At 55.1% G+C, this 15,251-nt stretch overlaps 1 protein-coding gene across 2 annotated transcripts; it reads left to right on the top strand.

Annotated features, from left to right (window-relative positions):
• Positions 1-2,278: 2,278 nt before the first annotated feature.
• Positions 2,279-12,305, top strand: GPR4 (G protein-coupled receptor 4). Of its 2 annotated transcripts, none has more exons than XM_047792543.1 (2): positions 2,279-2,392; positions 10,209-12,305. In XM_047792543.1, the coding sequence occupies exon 2, from the start codon at positions 11,053-11,055 to the stop codon at positions 12,142-12,144; it is 1,092 nt and encodes a 363-aa protein (XP_047648499.1). In that variant the 5' UTR covers positions 2,279-2,392; positions 10,209-11,052; the 3' UTR covers positions 12,145-12,305. The 2 variants fall into 2 exon arrangements, with proteins under 2 accessions (XP_047648499.1, XP_047648501.1); XM_047792545.1 differs by lacking the exon at positions 2,279-2,392 and adding an exon at positions 7,313-7,526.
• Positions 12,306-15,251: the final 2,946 nt, after the last annotated feature.

The following is a 15,251-nucleotide window of genomic DNA, read 5'->3' as shown; positions in this document are numbered from 1 at the left end:
GTAACTGGCAACACTAAATTTCCAGGTTTTTGTTGTTGTTGTCGTCGTTGTCTTTTTCTTTTCTTTTTTTTTTTTTTTAAGCAGGCCTTTCCATTGTGGCTCAGTGGTAATAAATCCGACTAGTATCCATGAGGACACGGGTTCAATCCCTGGCCCTTCAGTGGGTTAAGGATCTGGTGTTACCGTGAGCTGTGGTGTGTAGGTCGCACATGGGGCTCAGATCCTGAGTTGCTGTGGCTGTGGCTGTGGCTGGCAGCTGCAGCTCTGATTTGACTCCTAGCCTGGGAACCTCCATATGCCGAGGGAGCGGCCCTAAAAAAGCAAAGAAAAAAAAAACCAACCAACCAACCAAAAAAAACCCCAAAAAAACCCAGGGAGTTGTTGCCTCTAGGAGCGAAGTAGGAGTGTGAGGGTGGCCTTGAAATGGGCAGACCTCCCACTGTTGTCTGAATGTTTATGTCTTGATTTGGGTGCTTAGTCACATGGGCGTATCTGTGTGCCACAACTTGATGTACTGCTCCCTTAAGATCCAGGCATTTTTCATTTTTATTTTTAAAATAAATAAACAAAAAGAAGAATTTGCAAGCCTAATTGCTGTCATGTTGGAGCGCTTCATCCCAGGTCTGTGCAAAGTGCTTTGCCCCAGCATGAATTCTCATGACCAGTGTATGAAGGAAATGATAAGAAACATCAGGAAATATTTTCGGAGCACTCACCATGCCTGCACTCCCTCCTGGACAACAACAGGTACTGTACACCTATCGTGCGTCTGGCACTTTTCTAGACAACAGACACGCAATGGTGTGCTAACGACACACAAAAATGACACTCCTCCTTGTGGGGAGGCAAATCATTAGGAAAAAAAAAAAAAGTGAAATACATCGAGTCCCCACCCTGCACAGTGGGTTAGGAATGTTACTGCAGGAGTTCCCGTCGTGGCCCAGCGGTTAGCAAATCCAACTAACATCCATGAGGACATGGGTTCGATCCCTGGCCTTGCTCAGTGGGTTCAGGATCTGGCATTGCCATGAGCTGTGGTGTAGGTTGCAGAGGCGGCTCGAATCTCTCATTGCTATGGCTCTGGCATAGGCCAGAAGCAGCTATAGTTCAGATTGGCCCCCTATGCCATATGCCACAGGTGCAGCCCTAAAAGACAAAAAGACAACAAGACAAAAAAGGGGAGTTCCCGCCCTGGCTCAGTGGTTAATGAATCCGACTAGGAACCATGAGGTTGCAGGTTTGATCCCTGGCCTCGCTCAGTCGGTTAAGGATCTGGCACTGCCGTGAGCTGTGGTGTAGGTCGAAGATGCTGCTCGGATCCCCAGTTGCTGTGGCTCTGGTGGCTACAGCTCTAATTAGACCCCTAGCTTGGGAACCTCCATATACCATGGGTGTGGCCCTAGAAAAGACAGAAAGACCAAAAAAAGAAAAAGAAAGAAAAAAAAGAAAAGAATGTGACTGCAGCGGCTCTGGTGCCTGTGGAGGTGTGGGTTGAAACCCCGAGGGTGTAGTGGGTTAAAAGGATCCCAAGTTGCCACAGCTGCGGCTCAGTTCACAGCTGCAGCTAGGACTCAATCCCTGGCCCAGGAATTTCCATGTATCACAGGCTGGCTTATGGAAGGAAGGAAGGAAAAGAGAGAAAGAAAAGGAGAAAGAGAGGAGGAAGGGAGGAAGAAAGACAGACAGACATAGAATGTTAGGTGCTGACAAGCCAACAAAGCAGGGAGGAGGGAAGCCTGGGGCCATCATGTTTTGCAGACTTGATTGTCTGACATCTTCCTGACAAAGGGACTCAGAGGGACCCCATTGTCCGAAGAGGAAACTGAAGCACGGAGAGGTCACCAGCCTAAGTCTGGCCACCAGGCAGGGCTGGAGCTGCCCGCCCCAGGATTCCTTCCGTGGGCTCCGGGAACTAACAGACCCCTTCCGACTCCCCTTCATGGAGGAGGCGGGGATGCAAGGACCGGAAGGTGAATGACCTGGGCCTGGGGTCTCCGTAGGGAGGAACACGTTCAGCTCCAGGAGACTCCATGCGGGAGGCCCCTTCCTCCCGCGGCTGCGGGCTTGATCAGGCTGGGGTGTCAGGTTGGAGGGAGAGTAAGCAAAGCGGCTAAGGAGGCGGGGCCTCCAGCCTGGGGACCTTGAAGGACTGGGATGGGGGTGCCCCACGGCAGGTGAGGTTTCCCCAGGGCTGGAAGCCTTTAGCGGGGCGAAGGGGCGCGACGAAGGAGGGGTTAATGGGGGCGGGCCCGGCCGGGGGGCGGGGCCTCGGCCGGCCGCTCGGGCCCGGGGGCCGGGAGGAGTCGCTGCCAGGTCCCGGCGCTGCCGTGGAGCCCAGATGCCCGAGCCGCCGAGAGAGGCGCCACCCGCCCCGTCCAGCCGCCACGCGCAGGTAGGCGCCGGTCCTGCGGCCGCCGCGGGGCCGCTCCGGCTGCGCCGCTCGGGGGCTTTGCGCTGCCGCGTGCGCTGCCTCGGTCTCCCGCGCCGTCGCGGTCCCCGCCCCTCTCTGGGGCCGGCTCTCCCCGCGTCTCCGCCGCCGACTCCGGCTCTGGGTCTGTCTCCAGGTCTCCGTCTGGCTCTGAGGTCTCTCGGCATCCGAGGTCCTTCACCCTCTTGGGCGTGTCTCTCCTTCTCCATCTCTGGACGTCTCTGTGTGGATTTCTCGATCTCTGCCTCGCCATCCCTCCCTCTCTCTGGCTCTCTGTGTGTCTCTTTGCCTCTACCGCTGCCTCTTGATGAATTCTCAGTCTCTACGGAACTCTCAGCCTCCATCTCCACGTCTCCCCGTCTCTGGGCATCTCTGCCCTCTCCCTTCCTGTCTCTCTGTCTCTCTCCGTATATCTCTGTCTGTCTTTCTGCATCTTAGACCCGGTTCTGGCAATTTCACCCCGTCGTGGTCTCCTTCTAGATCCTGGCGAATCCCAGCGCTTTACCCTGGGCTGAGGAGCTGCTCGGGAGTGGGGTAGGGGGCAGTAGGGTTGTCACCTGAGGCGGGTGGACCCTGTGACCCCGACTCCCCTCAACAGGGTCATCCCACTGCTCTTGAGATCACACCCACCCCACCCTTCAGTTTCAGGAATTCTTGGCTGGGGGGTGAACTTCCTCCCCCACTTCCTCCCTTCCAGGATTTGGCTGGGTCACCCGTTGTTAACTCCTTCCTGCCTCAGCTTCACCCCCCTCCCCGTTCTTGAACTGGACACCCCCTACACCAACCAAGCTGAAGGGCAGCTCTGGAATTTCTGTGAGGCATGGGTTGTGGGATGTGTGCTGTGTATTCAGGCTGGATGTGCGGGGATTTTCCTAAGGGCACTGATGGTGGTGATGGGGCCACCAACACCCCCATCGCCCCCTGCAGGGTCCACCACCAGCTCCACTCCTGAGGTCACCAAGGGCCCCCTCCAACTCTGTCTCTGTAGATGAGCTTGACCTCAGGTTTGGGGTTAGGATGGGAAGCTTTTCCTTTCTAGGGGCGGTACCAGTAGGAGAAAATGAGAGAGATTGATGGGGGAGGTGGCTCCCAAACTCTGGGAATCATAGATCCAAGAAGTCTTGAATGTGAAGTCTTTGCAGGACCCACGTATGTGAGAATGGTCAGAGGGGTGGGCTGGAGGCGCTCAAACCTTCAAATTAAAGGACCTTAGGGTATTTGAATCCTTCATTCCGAAAAGATTAGCGCTGGAATTTTTGACAGTTTTCTGCATTCACAGCCAAGAGCTCGAACGTGCTTTCAGAATCAGTGAGACCAAGCCGCCCATTTTACAGAGGGGGAAACTGAGGCCCAAGGGCAGAAGTCCCCACAGTGGGTCAATTTCAGGCTGGGGTTGGGACTCCAGTTCCACTGATGCCCAAATCCAGAAATCTGGCTTCATTTGCCTCCACTGGGTCAGATCAGTCAGATCCTTGTGGGGAAGGAAGCAGGTCTTCACAGGGAGAAAGGAAGCGGCCAGGGTGAGTGTGGATGGCTGGAACCCTGGAAGGAGCATTTTTTAAGAAGCAGAGAAGAGAAAATATTTCTAAAACCATGGCGGGAGAGGAGACAGGAGTTGGTTTGGGTGGAAGGGGTGGAGTTTTCAGAGAAGGAGGGAAGAAGGGAGGGGACGTAGGGGGATTAACTCCCGCCTGGCTCTGTCTCCTGACCCTCCGCATGAAGCCCACTGCTCCCGCGGGACAGGGCCTATAATTTGGTTTGTGTCTAGACAAATAATAACTCAGCTGGTGTGAGTGAGTGAATGGGGAGGGATGAGGCGAGTCCTGCTGGACAGGGCTAAGGAGGCAGCCTGGGCTCCCAGTGTCCCCTCCAGGAGGGCAGAATTTAGGGCCCAGATGAATGTGGTGACTAAGCCCATCCCCCATGGAATCCTAGCATCCTAGAATTCTGCATAATCTTGGAACTTCAGGCTGCGGGAATGTTAAAATACGGATTAGGTAAGGGAGGGGAAAAGGAAGTGGGTTTGCTGTCTATCAAGTGTGCTCCCATTTCTGTAAAAAAAAGAGAAGAGAGGCGTTCCCCTTGTGGCGCAGCGGAAAGGAATCCGACTAGGAACCATGAGGTTGCGGGTTCTTTCCTGGGCCTCGCTCAGTGGGTTAAGGATCCGGCGTTGCCATGAGCTGTGGTGTAGGTCGCAGATGCAGCTCGGATCTGGCGTGGCTATGGCTATGCTGTAGGCCAGCAGCTGTAGCTCCAATTCGACCCCTAGCCTGAGACCCTCCATGTGCCGTGGGTGCAACCCTAAAAAACAAAAACAAAAAGAGAGAGATAGAAGGGAAAGATGTATTTGTGTTTGCTGGGCAAAGATAATAACCACTGAGAGTTTATTAATAGATTACAAAAGTCGTAGAATGTTAAAAAAGAAAAAATCCTAGAGCATTCTAACAGTAGAACTTGAGAATCTTGGAATGTGAGCCTCTTGGAATATTGGAAACTTAGAAGGGTAAAGGCATGGAAAGCCACCATGGTAATAATAATAATAGAATGGGAGAAAGGTAAAGCTCTAGAATGTTATAATAATAGAACAGTAGCCCATGAGCGGGGCTAACAATAGAACTCCAGTACTGCAGAGCCTTGGAAGGTAGAACCTCAGAGCGGTAGAGTCAGGGGACCCTGGTGCCTGTTCTGGGCCATGTGGGGGATGGGGACCCCCTTCATGTGGAAATGGGGAAACTGAGGCCCAGCGGAGCAGTCACGGTGGCCGGACCATCCCCCGGTTTCCGCCCGCCAGCCGCCAGGGCACCAGGTGGGGAGCGAGGCTCGGTGATCACATTTCGTCCCTTAATGAGCAGACCGGAGTTGGCCGGTCCCCTGGGGCTGATGGGGGGAGCAGGAGCCCTTAGAGGAGGGACGCAGGGGCCAAGAGAGGTGGCCTGGAGGCTTCTAGGACAAGGCTGGTGGGTGAGGGGGACGTGGGGGGCTGCCTCACCTCTCCCTCTTGTCCTCTCAACCACTTCCTCAGTCCTTCAGCCTCGCTGGGACACAGACGTGGCTGGTGGGGCCCAAGGACTTATCTGGCTTGAGCAGCTGAGGCTCAATGTTGGGGGGTGGCGGGGGCGGACCAGTTCCTCCCGTCTCCCTAGTATCACTCCACACTCATGTCTTCACTCTTCCCTGCCTACTAATAGAGTCCTAGAGGGGGGCCTGTGGGGTGGGGGAGCTTCCTGTGGGCACTGCGAGATTTAGAGGTTGACCCCTCCACAAAGCCTGAGTAAGAGAGGCAACTTAGATCCCAACCCGAGAGGATCTTGGCCCCGGGGAGTTGAGCAAGGGAGTCAGGTGGTGGAGGGCCAAGCAGGACCGGAAGGTCACTTGCTCTGCCGTGAGAGTCCGTGGCTCTTTCAGCAGATTCTCCAAGGGGGCTGAGAACCCCAGAATGACTTGAGAAAAATTACAGGACTGCGGGGAGTGAGGAGAGGGAACATTCAGGGAGGGGGAATCCTTTTAGTTAAGAAAGACAGATCTGCGAGTTCCCATCGTGGCGCAGCGGAAAGGAATCCGACTAGGAACCAAGAGGTTGCGGGTTCGATTCCTGGCTTCACTCAGTGGGTTAAGGATCGGGCATTGCTGTGAGCTGTGGTGTAGGTCGCAGACATGGCTCAGATCCCAAGTTGCTGTGGCTGTGGTGTAGGCTGGCAGCTGTAGCTTCGATTTGACCCCTAGCCTAGGAACCCCCATGTGCTGTAAGTGCGGCCCTAAAAAGACAAAAGACACACACACACACACACACACACAGGAAAGAGAGAAAGATCTACGTGGTCCCAACACATCTGTGACTTAGACAACTGCCTTGTGGCCCCAGGCCTTAGGTTCCTCATCTGTACCAGGAAGGGGTCAGAAATAGCCTGGCACCCTCGCCTGTGGCACCCTCGCCTGTGGCACATAGGCCTCTTGCACTGTGCAGTTCTAAAAGTCTGCCATTCTCAAACTCTTTCCGGGGCTTGGTGGGTGGGCAGATCTCAGGTGGGTGAGAAGAAGAGGCTAAGGAGTGTCCGTTGTGACTCAGCGAGTTAAGAACCTGACTAGTCTCCACGAAGATGCGGGTTCTGTCCCTGGCCTCGCTTAGTGGGTTAAGGATCCGGTGCTGCTGTAGGTCACAGATGCAGCTCGGATCCGGATCCGGTGGTGTTGTGGCTGTGGCAGCGGCCAACGGCTGCAGCTCCAATTCGACTCCTCATCGGGAACCTCCATATGCTTTGGATGTGGCCCTAAAAAGAAAAAGGAAAAGAAAACAAGAAGAGGGGGCTGAATGCCCCTCCCCACGCCGCCCAGCATCCCCCAGGAAGCAGGTGGACTGAGGAGGAGGGAAGGGAAGCGGGAGGGTGAGTGTCCCACTGGTTCCCTTTGGAGGAAATTAGCAATGGGAAGCGTATTTCCTCTGGCTGCAGGAAATAAGTCTCTAGCTTGTGTACTGGCTCCAGCCTCAGCGAAACCCAGGGGTTCTTAAGAGGGTGGAGCAAAGGAAACTCCCAGCTCCTGATGCCTCTTCCCATTATGAACTAGTTCTTGTCTCAGCTCCTCAGTGCCTGTGGAGTAGCCATGATTGTTCAGCACTGCACAATTTGTAGATAATATTACCTCTACCGAGGAGGGAGTTCCCTTCGTGGCTCAGTGGTTAACGAACCCGACTAGGATCCATGAGAATGGGGGTTTGATCCCTGGGCTCGCTCAGTGTGTTAAGGATCCAGCGTTGCTGTGAGCCATAGTGTAGGTCAAAGATGAAGCCGGGATCCCGCGTTGCTGTGGCTGTGGCCGGCAGCTGTATCTCCGATTCCACCACTAGCCTGGGAATTTCCATGTGCCGCGGGTGCAGCCCTAAAAAGCAAAAAACAAACAAAGCTCTCCCGAGGATTTTCCTATGTGTGAGGTGAGAAGAGATTTTCCTCAGTTTTACAGGAGGAAGGAGAGACCCAGGGCGGAGAGATGTTTCAAGTCACTTGTTCTGGGTGAAGGTTTCAATTCCAAGGGAGGGACTGGATCACACTGTTCTGACCAGGAGTAAGCCTCCTCCTTCTCAACTCCACAGGATCCAGTCTCTGTGAGTCGGGGGGTGGGGTGGGGGGCAGCCTTTCTGTCCTTGAGAGCCCGCAGGGGGTAGGATTTACTAAGTAGGACTCAGCCCTGACCTTTCAAAGTCAATTACGCAGCGGATAGATCCTGCCCTTTTCTCGGCTCCCCTTCCCACCTCTTTCCCTGCTCCCCGTCACCCCCTGCAGGGATTCACTTGAACTTGAAGTGCGAGGTAAGGCTGCCTCAAGGGGAGAGGCAACCTTTGTTGGAGGTGGGGCTGACCAATGCCAGTTCCTTCAGGCCCAAGTCATTTATTGAGTGCCTGCTGTATGCTGGCTGGATCTGTCCTGAGTGCTGGCGACAGAGCAGTCAACACGGGATCCCTGCCCTCCCCGAATGTCCATTCTAGACAGACAGACGGACACAAACAAGATACAAGGTGATGTGAGGAGAGAGCCCTGGGAGTGGGTGGGCATGATCCTGGGTACAGAGGGCCTCCCCCGAGGAAGGTAAGGAGGTGAGAGAGCGAGTCCTAAGAAGATCTGAAGGAAGAACGTAGGTTTGGAGGCTGGAACCAAGGTCCAGCCCTGAGCCTGAGGCAAGGGAAGGAGGTGGGCGAGAAAGTCAGCTAGAGAGTTCCCGTTGTGGCCCAGCAGAAGTGAATCCGACTAGGAACCTTGAGGTTGCGGGTTCGATCCCTGGCCTCCCTCAGTGGGTTAAGGATCCACCATTGCCTTGAGTGGCGGTGTAAGTCGCAGACGTGGTTTGGATCCTGCGATGCTGTGACTGTGATGTAGGCTGGCAGCTGTAGCTCTGATTCGACCCCTAGCCTGGGAAACTCCATATGTCTCAGGTGTGGCCCTAAGGCCCTAAAAAGCAAGAAAGCGCGCGTGCGAGCACACACACACACGCGCGCGCGCGCGCGCGCACACACACACACACACACACACACACACAGAGTCAGCTAGGCTGCCCAGGTGGGTCAGGCAGCATTTTGTCACCTGGGTGAAGGGTTTTGAATTTTACCCCAAGTCCAGTGAGTATCTATCAGAAGTAACGAAAGCCGATTCACATGTTAGAGAGATTGCCACGTGGGAATTGAGTTGAGAGAAGCCAGAATGACAGCGGGAAGGCCATGAGGAGGCTACTGTGGAGTCCAGGTAAGCGGCGATGGAGCAGAGCGGGCAGCACAGGGGTTTTAGAGACAGGCATGGATTCAGGATTTAGCATGGAGGTAGGGAGAACCAAGAGGACTTGCCCATGTGAAGAGGCTCAGGCATCTGGGAGGTTCCCATGGACCAGCTGAGTGTCTTTGGGCTCACCCCTTCCCTTCTCTGGGCCTGAGTTTCCTCATCTGCTCAATCGACTCAACAGGTGATTTTCCAAGGGTGTCTTGGGGATTTTTTCAGAGGCAGCCTCCCTCCCCTCACCTAAGTTCAGCTAGAGCCCAGCTTCCCCTTTTTGCCGTCTTAGATGGGATTTCCAAATGAGATGTGGTTGGTGGGTTGTTTTTTCAAGCGATTTCATAGCCTTAAAAACTAAACTGATGCAAACCCCTGGATGGAGTGGCTTCTGAAGATGCCTCTCATTTATGACTTCACTCTCCTCTCTGGGGCTGACCATGGGCCAGGACTTGGTCCAAGACTTGTCCTTTGCCCTGTGCTTACAGGACCAAGGGAGTGACAGTCCCAAGACTCTCACTTGGGAAAGTCAGAGGGGAGTGGGAAGAGAATGAAGAGAGGGGTTGCTGAGGATAGGAACTCCTGGCACTGCCCCCAGGGCTCCCCCTTGATCCAGCAGCTTCTCCTCCCCTCCCTTCACCCCAACCCCCTGCAGCTATGCTTCCCTGTGCCCAGCCCAGGGCCCTTTTCTGTCCAGTTCTTCTTGGGTGGAAACTGACATGCAGGCTGGGGAAAGAGGGTGAGAGCTGAGATTTCCCCTCTCCTGCCATCAGGACCCTGGACAGGTCCCAGAACCGCTCTGTACCTCAGTTTGTCAAAAAAGGGGGAAATAACAGGAGTTTCCATTGTGGCACAGCTGAAATGAATCCAACTAGGAGCCATGAGATTTCGGGTTCAATCTCTGGCCTTGCTCAGTGGGTAAAGGATCCGGTGTTGCTGTGAGCTGTGGTGTAGGCTGGCAGCCACAGCTCTGAGTCAACGCCTAGCCTAGGAACTTCCACATCCAGTGGGTGTGGCCCTAAAAAGAAAAGAAACAATCACAAGTGCTTAGATCAGAGTCTTCTATGTAAACTTTCGGTGTTATGCTCACCACCGTCATCCTCATTGTCAAGAATAGGGTGCCCTGGGTTAGGAGTGGGAGGCTGGTTCTAGCCCGGTTCTGTCACTGCCTTGCTGTGCATCCTTCACAGGAGGGATCCAGCCTCTCTGGGCCCCCATCTCCCTGTCTGTGACATGATAGAACGAGACTAGTTCAGCCTAAAGCATGATATGACACTTGGGCCAGTTTTAGGTGGTTTCTGGAAGAAAGTTTGAAAATCTGAGTTGGGTCTTTATTTTAATATCCATTAGGGAAAAAATATATATCTGACATCTCAAATCTGTGTTTTCAGAGATCTGTTGCTTAGATTGGGGCTCCATGAGGCATCATCGGACACCCATCTTCTGCCGCCCCCACTGCAGCCATGGTGAAGGGCTGTGGGAAGGGGGCGTCTGTGACTCCCCCTCACTGCTGTCTTCTCTCCCCACAGGCACTGCAGAGTCAGCGCTGAACTGTGAGGCGGGGCCACCTCATTTCAACTGCCCGGTTCCCACCAGGACCAAGCTGGAGCCCCTCCCTGGTCCCCTTTAAATTCCCTGCGTGGGTAACTCTTCTCGGATCTAGACCTTACTCACCTCCTTCCTGTTTCTTGAAGGCCCTTCCCACACTCCCCAGACCGAGCCCCCCCATCCCTCGCAGGACACCTCCTTTTACTGTAATCTCCTCGTTGGTTACCTTCCTTATTTCCTTATTCCTTCCTGGGGTCCTGGGAAATGCCAGCACCCCCATCCACCTTGCCCGGGCTTTTCGCTACTCCCTAAGTATAGACTGTCATCTCTCAACACTACCCCCTAGGTGTCCTGTGTCTTCTGGTACATTCCACCCCACCGCTACTACCGCTCAGCTACATTCACTCTCTACGTCCTCTACAAATACCTTTCATCTGCCACTGCCCACTGATGCCTTCATCTCCGTTATAGACACCCTCCCCCCCGGCTAATTCGGTGTTACCCTGCTACTCCCCCATTCATGCTTGGACAGGGTCTAGAAACGCCTCCTTGACATAGTTCTTTGTTAATCCCGCCATCCCCCAAACTTGCTCCTGTTATCCTCGCATCCTTCCTCCCAATCTTTCCTTCTCAGGCTCTCTCCCTCTGTGCCCAGGCTGGCCCAAACGTCACAGTCAACCTCCCCTTGTTCCCGTGAACTGCCTCCCACCATGTTCCCCTGAGCCTCCGAGGAGGGGGCTCAGGGGGCCTGATGGCCTCCCGCCCCCCGCGGCCCCACAGCCCCCGTGGGCCAGGGGAAGCCCCGCGAAAGCCCCAGGGCCCAGGATGGGCAACGGCACGTGGGAGGGCTGCCACGTGGACTCCCGCGTGGACCACCTCTTCCCGCCCTCCCTCTACATCTTCGTCATCGGCGTGGGGCTGCCCACCAACTGCCTGGCCCTGTGGGCCGCCTACCGCCAGGTGCGCCAACGCAACGAGTTGGGGGTGTACTTGATGAACCTGAGCATTGCCGATCTGCTGTACATCTGCACGCTGCCGCTGTGGGTCGACTACTTCCTGCACCACGACAACTGGATCCACGGCCCCGGCTCCTGCAAGCTCTTCGGGTTCATCTTTTACACCAACATCTACATCAGCATCGCCTTCCTGTGCTGCATCTCGGTGGACCGCTACCTGGCCGTGGCCCACCCGCTGCGGTTCGCCCGCCTGCGCCGCGTCAAGACGGCTGTGGCCGTGAGCTCTGTGGTCTGGGCCACGGAGCTGGGTGCCAACTCAGTGCCCCTGTTCCATGATGAGCTCTTCCGTGACCGGTACAACCACACCTTCTGCTTTGAGAAGTTCCCCATGGAGGGCTGGGTGGCCTGGATGAACCTCTACCGGGTCTTCGTGGGCTTCCTCTTCCCGTGGGCCCTCATGCTGCTGTCCTACCGCGGCATCCTGAGGGCCGTGCGGGGCAGCGTGTCCACCGAGCGCCAGGAGAAGGCCAAGATCAAGAGGCTGGCCCTCAGCCTCATCGCCATCGTGCTGGTCTGCTTCGCACCCTACCACGTGCTCCTGCTCTCTCGCAGCGCCGTCTACCTGGGCCACCCCTGGGACTGCGGCTTTGAGGAACGGGTCTTCTCGGCATACCACAGCTCCCTGGCCTTCACCAGCCTCAACTGTGTGGCCGACCCCATCCTCTACTGCCTTGTCAACGAGGGGGCCCGAAATGACGTGGCCAAGGCCCTGCACAACCTGCTCCGCTTTCTGACCAGTGACAAGCCCCAGGAGATGGCCAGCGCCTCGCTTACCCTGGACACCCCGCTCACTTCCAAGAGGAACAGCATGGCCAGGGCTGTGGCAGGCGGCTGGGTGGCATCTCCGCCCTCCCAGGGGGACCAGGTGCAGCTGAAGATGCTGCCGCCGCCGGCACCGTGAACCTCAAATTGCACATAGTCCTCGCTCCTCCAATCTGATCCCACACTCCCTCCCCTCCTGGTCTGGGTGTATGCAAATTATATGTAAGTAAGTCTGTGTTAATATTCATATGAATAGAAGAATATAGGAAGACCACCGTGAGATTGGTGTGTCACCGGTCAGCCATCGTCCTTCACCATGACTCCTTAACAATTCAGTGGAACGGTGCCTAGCCCTGTGCTGGGTGGTGCTAGCGACCCAGTGGGGATGGATGGCCGCCCTGGCCCTGCCCTCATGGCTCCCACTCCAATGGGGGAGATAGATCTGTCCCTGGACAGTAGTGACCCAGAGTGAGCAGGGCTCAGACAGGGGAGCCCAGGAGCGGGGAACCCAAGATGCCAGGAGTGCATCTGACCCAGTCTGGTAGTCAGCGAGGGCTTCCTGGAGGAGGAGACCAGTAAATTAAGTCTCCAAAAGATAAACACAAAAAGGTTGGGTTTAGGACATCTCTGGTGGCCTAGAGGTTAAGAATCTGGAGTCATCACTGCTGTGGCTTGGGTTACTACTGCGGTGTGGGTTCAATCCACACTTCCACATGCTTCAGGTGTGGCCAAAAGAAAAAAAAAATTAGGGTAATTTCCACTGTGGCTCAGCAGTAATGAACCTGACTAGTATCCGTAAGGACATGGGTTCGATCCCTGGGCCCCCTCAGTGGGTTAAAGATCCCGAGTTGCTGTGGCTGTGGTGTAGGCTGGCAGCGACAGCTCCGATTCAACCCCTAGCCTGTGAACTTCCATATGCCTCTGGTGCAGCCCTAAAATGACCAAAAAAAAAAAAAAATTAGGGTTATTTCCAATAAAGGCATAACAGTCTGTGACTCCAGGGGAAAGCAGAAGGAGAAATTCACTGAGGATTGAGCAATGCCTTTTGCCTTTGGGAAACTCCGTCATATAGGGGAGGGAGGGAGCAGGAGGGAGCAATTCAGAATTTCAACCTAAACAGCATCCTCTGGGCCAGGACCGAGGAGGGGGAGGGAGCACGTCAGGACCCAAATGAGGGACAATCGCTGACGGGCTGGGGCAGTGGGGTGCAGAGCAGGTTGGGGGAGGGGGCTTGGGACAAGAGAAGTGTATTTTTTCATTCATTCAAGAGAGATTCGTTTATATCTACCCTCTGCCCGGCCCTGGGCTGGAGACAAAACAGTGACCCAGACAGCCCAGGCCCCACCCCTATGGCGCTCACAGCAAATGAGAAAAGATAATGTTTGGGATCGATAAGTGTAATGGGGAAAAATAAAGCCAATTGAGAGGGTGGAGAGTGGCCTGGAGTCGGAGCCAGCTAAGGAGGTTGGGAGGGCCCACGTTTGAGAAAAGACCTGAAGGAGGCTGGGGTCAAGGGGAAGTGTACTGCAGGCAGAGGGAACAGCAAGTGCAAAGTGAGAGCGTGCCTGGATTTTGTGGCACAGCCAGTACACACGCGGTGTGGTGGGAGCAGAGGTCGGGAGGGGTGGGGGGAGGTGCGGGGGAGAGGGGTTGAGGTTAGGGAGCTTTGCAGGTCTGCGTGAGGACTCGGCCTTTTATCTCCACAGAGGGGCTTGTAACAGAGGAGGGATGGAATTCGGCTTCAGTGTTATTTTTTGTTTGTTTTGTTTTTGTCCTTTTTCAGCTGTACCCGTGGCATATGGAAATGCCTGGGCCAGTGATCAAATCCAAGCTGCATCTGTGACCTAGGCCACAGCAGCAGCGGCAAAGGCGGATCCTTAACCCACTGCGGCAGGCTGGGGATCTAACAGGCTGTGCCAGGGATGAGGTGGATCATTAAGCCACTGTGCCACAGTGGGAACTCCTTGATTAAATGTTAACAGGATCCCCTGGCTGCTGAGTGGGGAGGAAAACATGGGGAGCAAAGGCAGAAGCCAGGACCCCAGTGGGGAGGCCACCCAGTAGTTCCGGCAGGAGATGCTGACAGCTGGACCGGGGTTGGAGTGGGTGGTGGTGGTGGAGCGAGCAAGAATCACTGTCATTTTGGGGATGTATCTTGAAGCCATGTGATGATGGAAGAAGCACAAGGGCCTGTGGGATTGTGCAATTTGAGCCCTTTGCCCATCCTGGGAAAAGGGTGACCAGGGGACCTGAACTGGAAGGACCTTTGGGAATGATCCCAGGCCCTATTCAAAGGCTGTCACGGGAGAAGCCAAGCGATCAGCCCAGGGTCACACAGCCGGTGAGTCAGTGCGGGGGCCATTCTGGGCTCCCTCTCCCCTCCCCGTTGTCTCTGCCTCTGTTCCCACGCCCCAGAGTGGCCAAGGCTGCTGCCCTGGCTGATGGCGTCTCCCTCCCTCCCCTGGTGCTCAGAGGTCAACCAGGAATGGCTGTCCTTCCAGAACCAGATTGGAGAGCAGGAGGAATCACCCAGCTCTGGGCAGGCTTTGATTTTTCTGGTAAGTCACCCGCCCCCCTTCCTCCCCACGGGTGCGTAACAGGCTCCGGGCTCCCAAGGAGTTGTGAAGACCTCCTCTCTCTCTCTCTCTCTCTCTCTCTCTCTCTCACACACACACACACACACACATGGGCACAAATATACCCTTGCCCCAGAAATTCCCAGAAGAGTTTCCTGGAAACCCTTAGAGAAAGGAAGAGGAGGGAGGAGGGGAATGAGAAAAAAAAAAGAAGAACTTTATGAGGAAAATGGTTTCGGAGGAGGAGGAGCGGGTCACTGAGATGCAGGAAGTTGGGACTTTGGTGTTGCAGGGGAGAAAAAAGAGGGAGACCTGGGATCTGGGGGGATAGTAATTTTCCCACCCTGTCTCACTACAATAAAGCAAATGCAATGAAGATAGAGGGGGCTGGAAGCTTTTCTCCTCAGAGAATCAAATGAAAGTCTGCAAAATCCCCCTCCACCAGACGCTCATTCTCTTTCGGTCAATATCTATTGAGCCGCTACTATGTGCCAAACATTCTTCTAGGGAGTTCCCATCATGGCTCAGTGGTAATGAACTTAACCAGTATCCATGAGGGCTCAGTTTCGATCCCTAGCCTTGCTCAGTGGGTTAAGGATCCGGCGTTGCCTTGATCTGTGGTGTAGGTTTCAGATGTGGCTTGGATCTGAGCATTGCTGTGGCTGTGGTG

Source organism: Phacochoerus africanus, chromosome 8 (assembly GCF_016906955.1).
Source record: "Phacochoerus africanus isolate WHEZ1 chromosome 8, ROS_Pafr_v1, whole genome shotgun sequence".
Taxonomy (NCBI): domain Eukaryota; kingdom Metazoa; phylum Chordata; class Mammalia; order Artiodactyla; family Suidae; genus Phacochoerus; species Phacochoerus africanus.
This window is presented reverse-complemented; position numbering and strand designations above follow the sequence as displayed.

Excerpts from the sequence above, each read along its gene's own strand:
- GPR4 (XM_047792543.1), top strand. The coding sequence starts at position 11,053 with ATGGGCAACGGCACGTGGGAGGGCTGCCACGTGGACTCCCGCGTGGAC.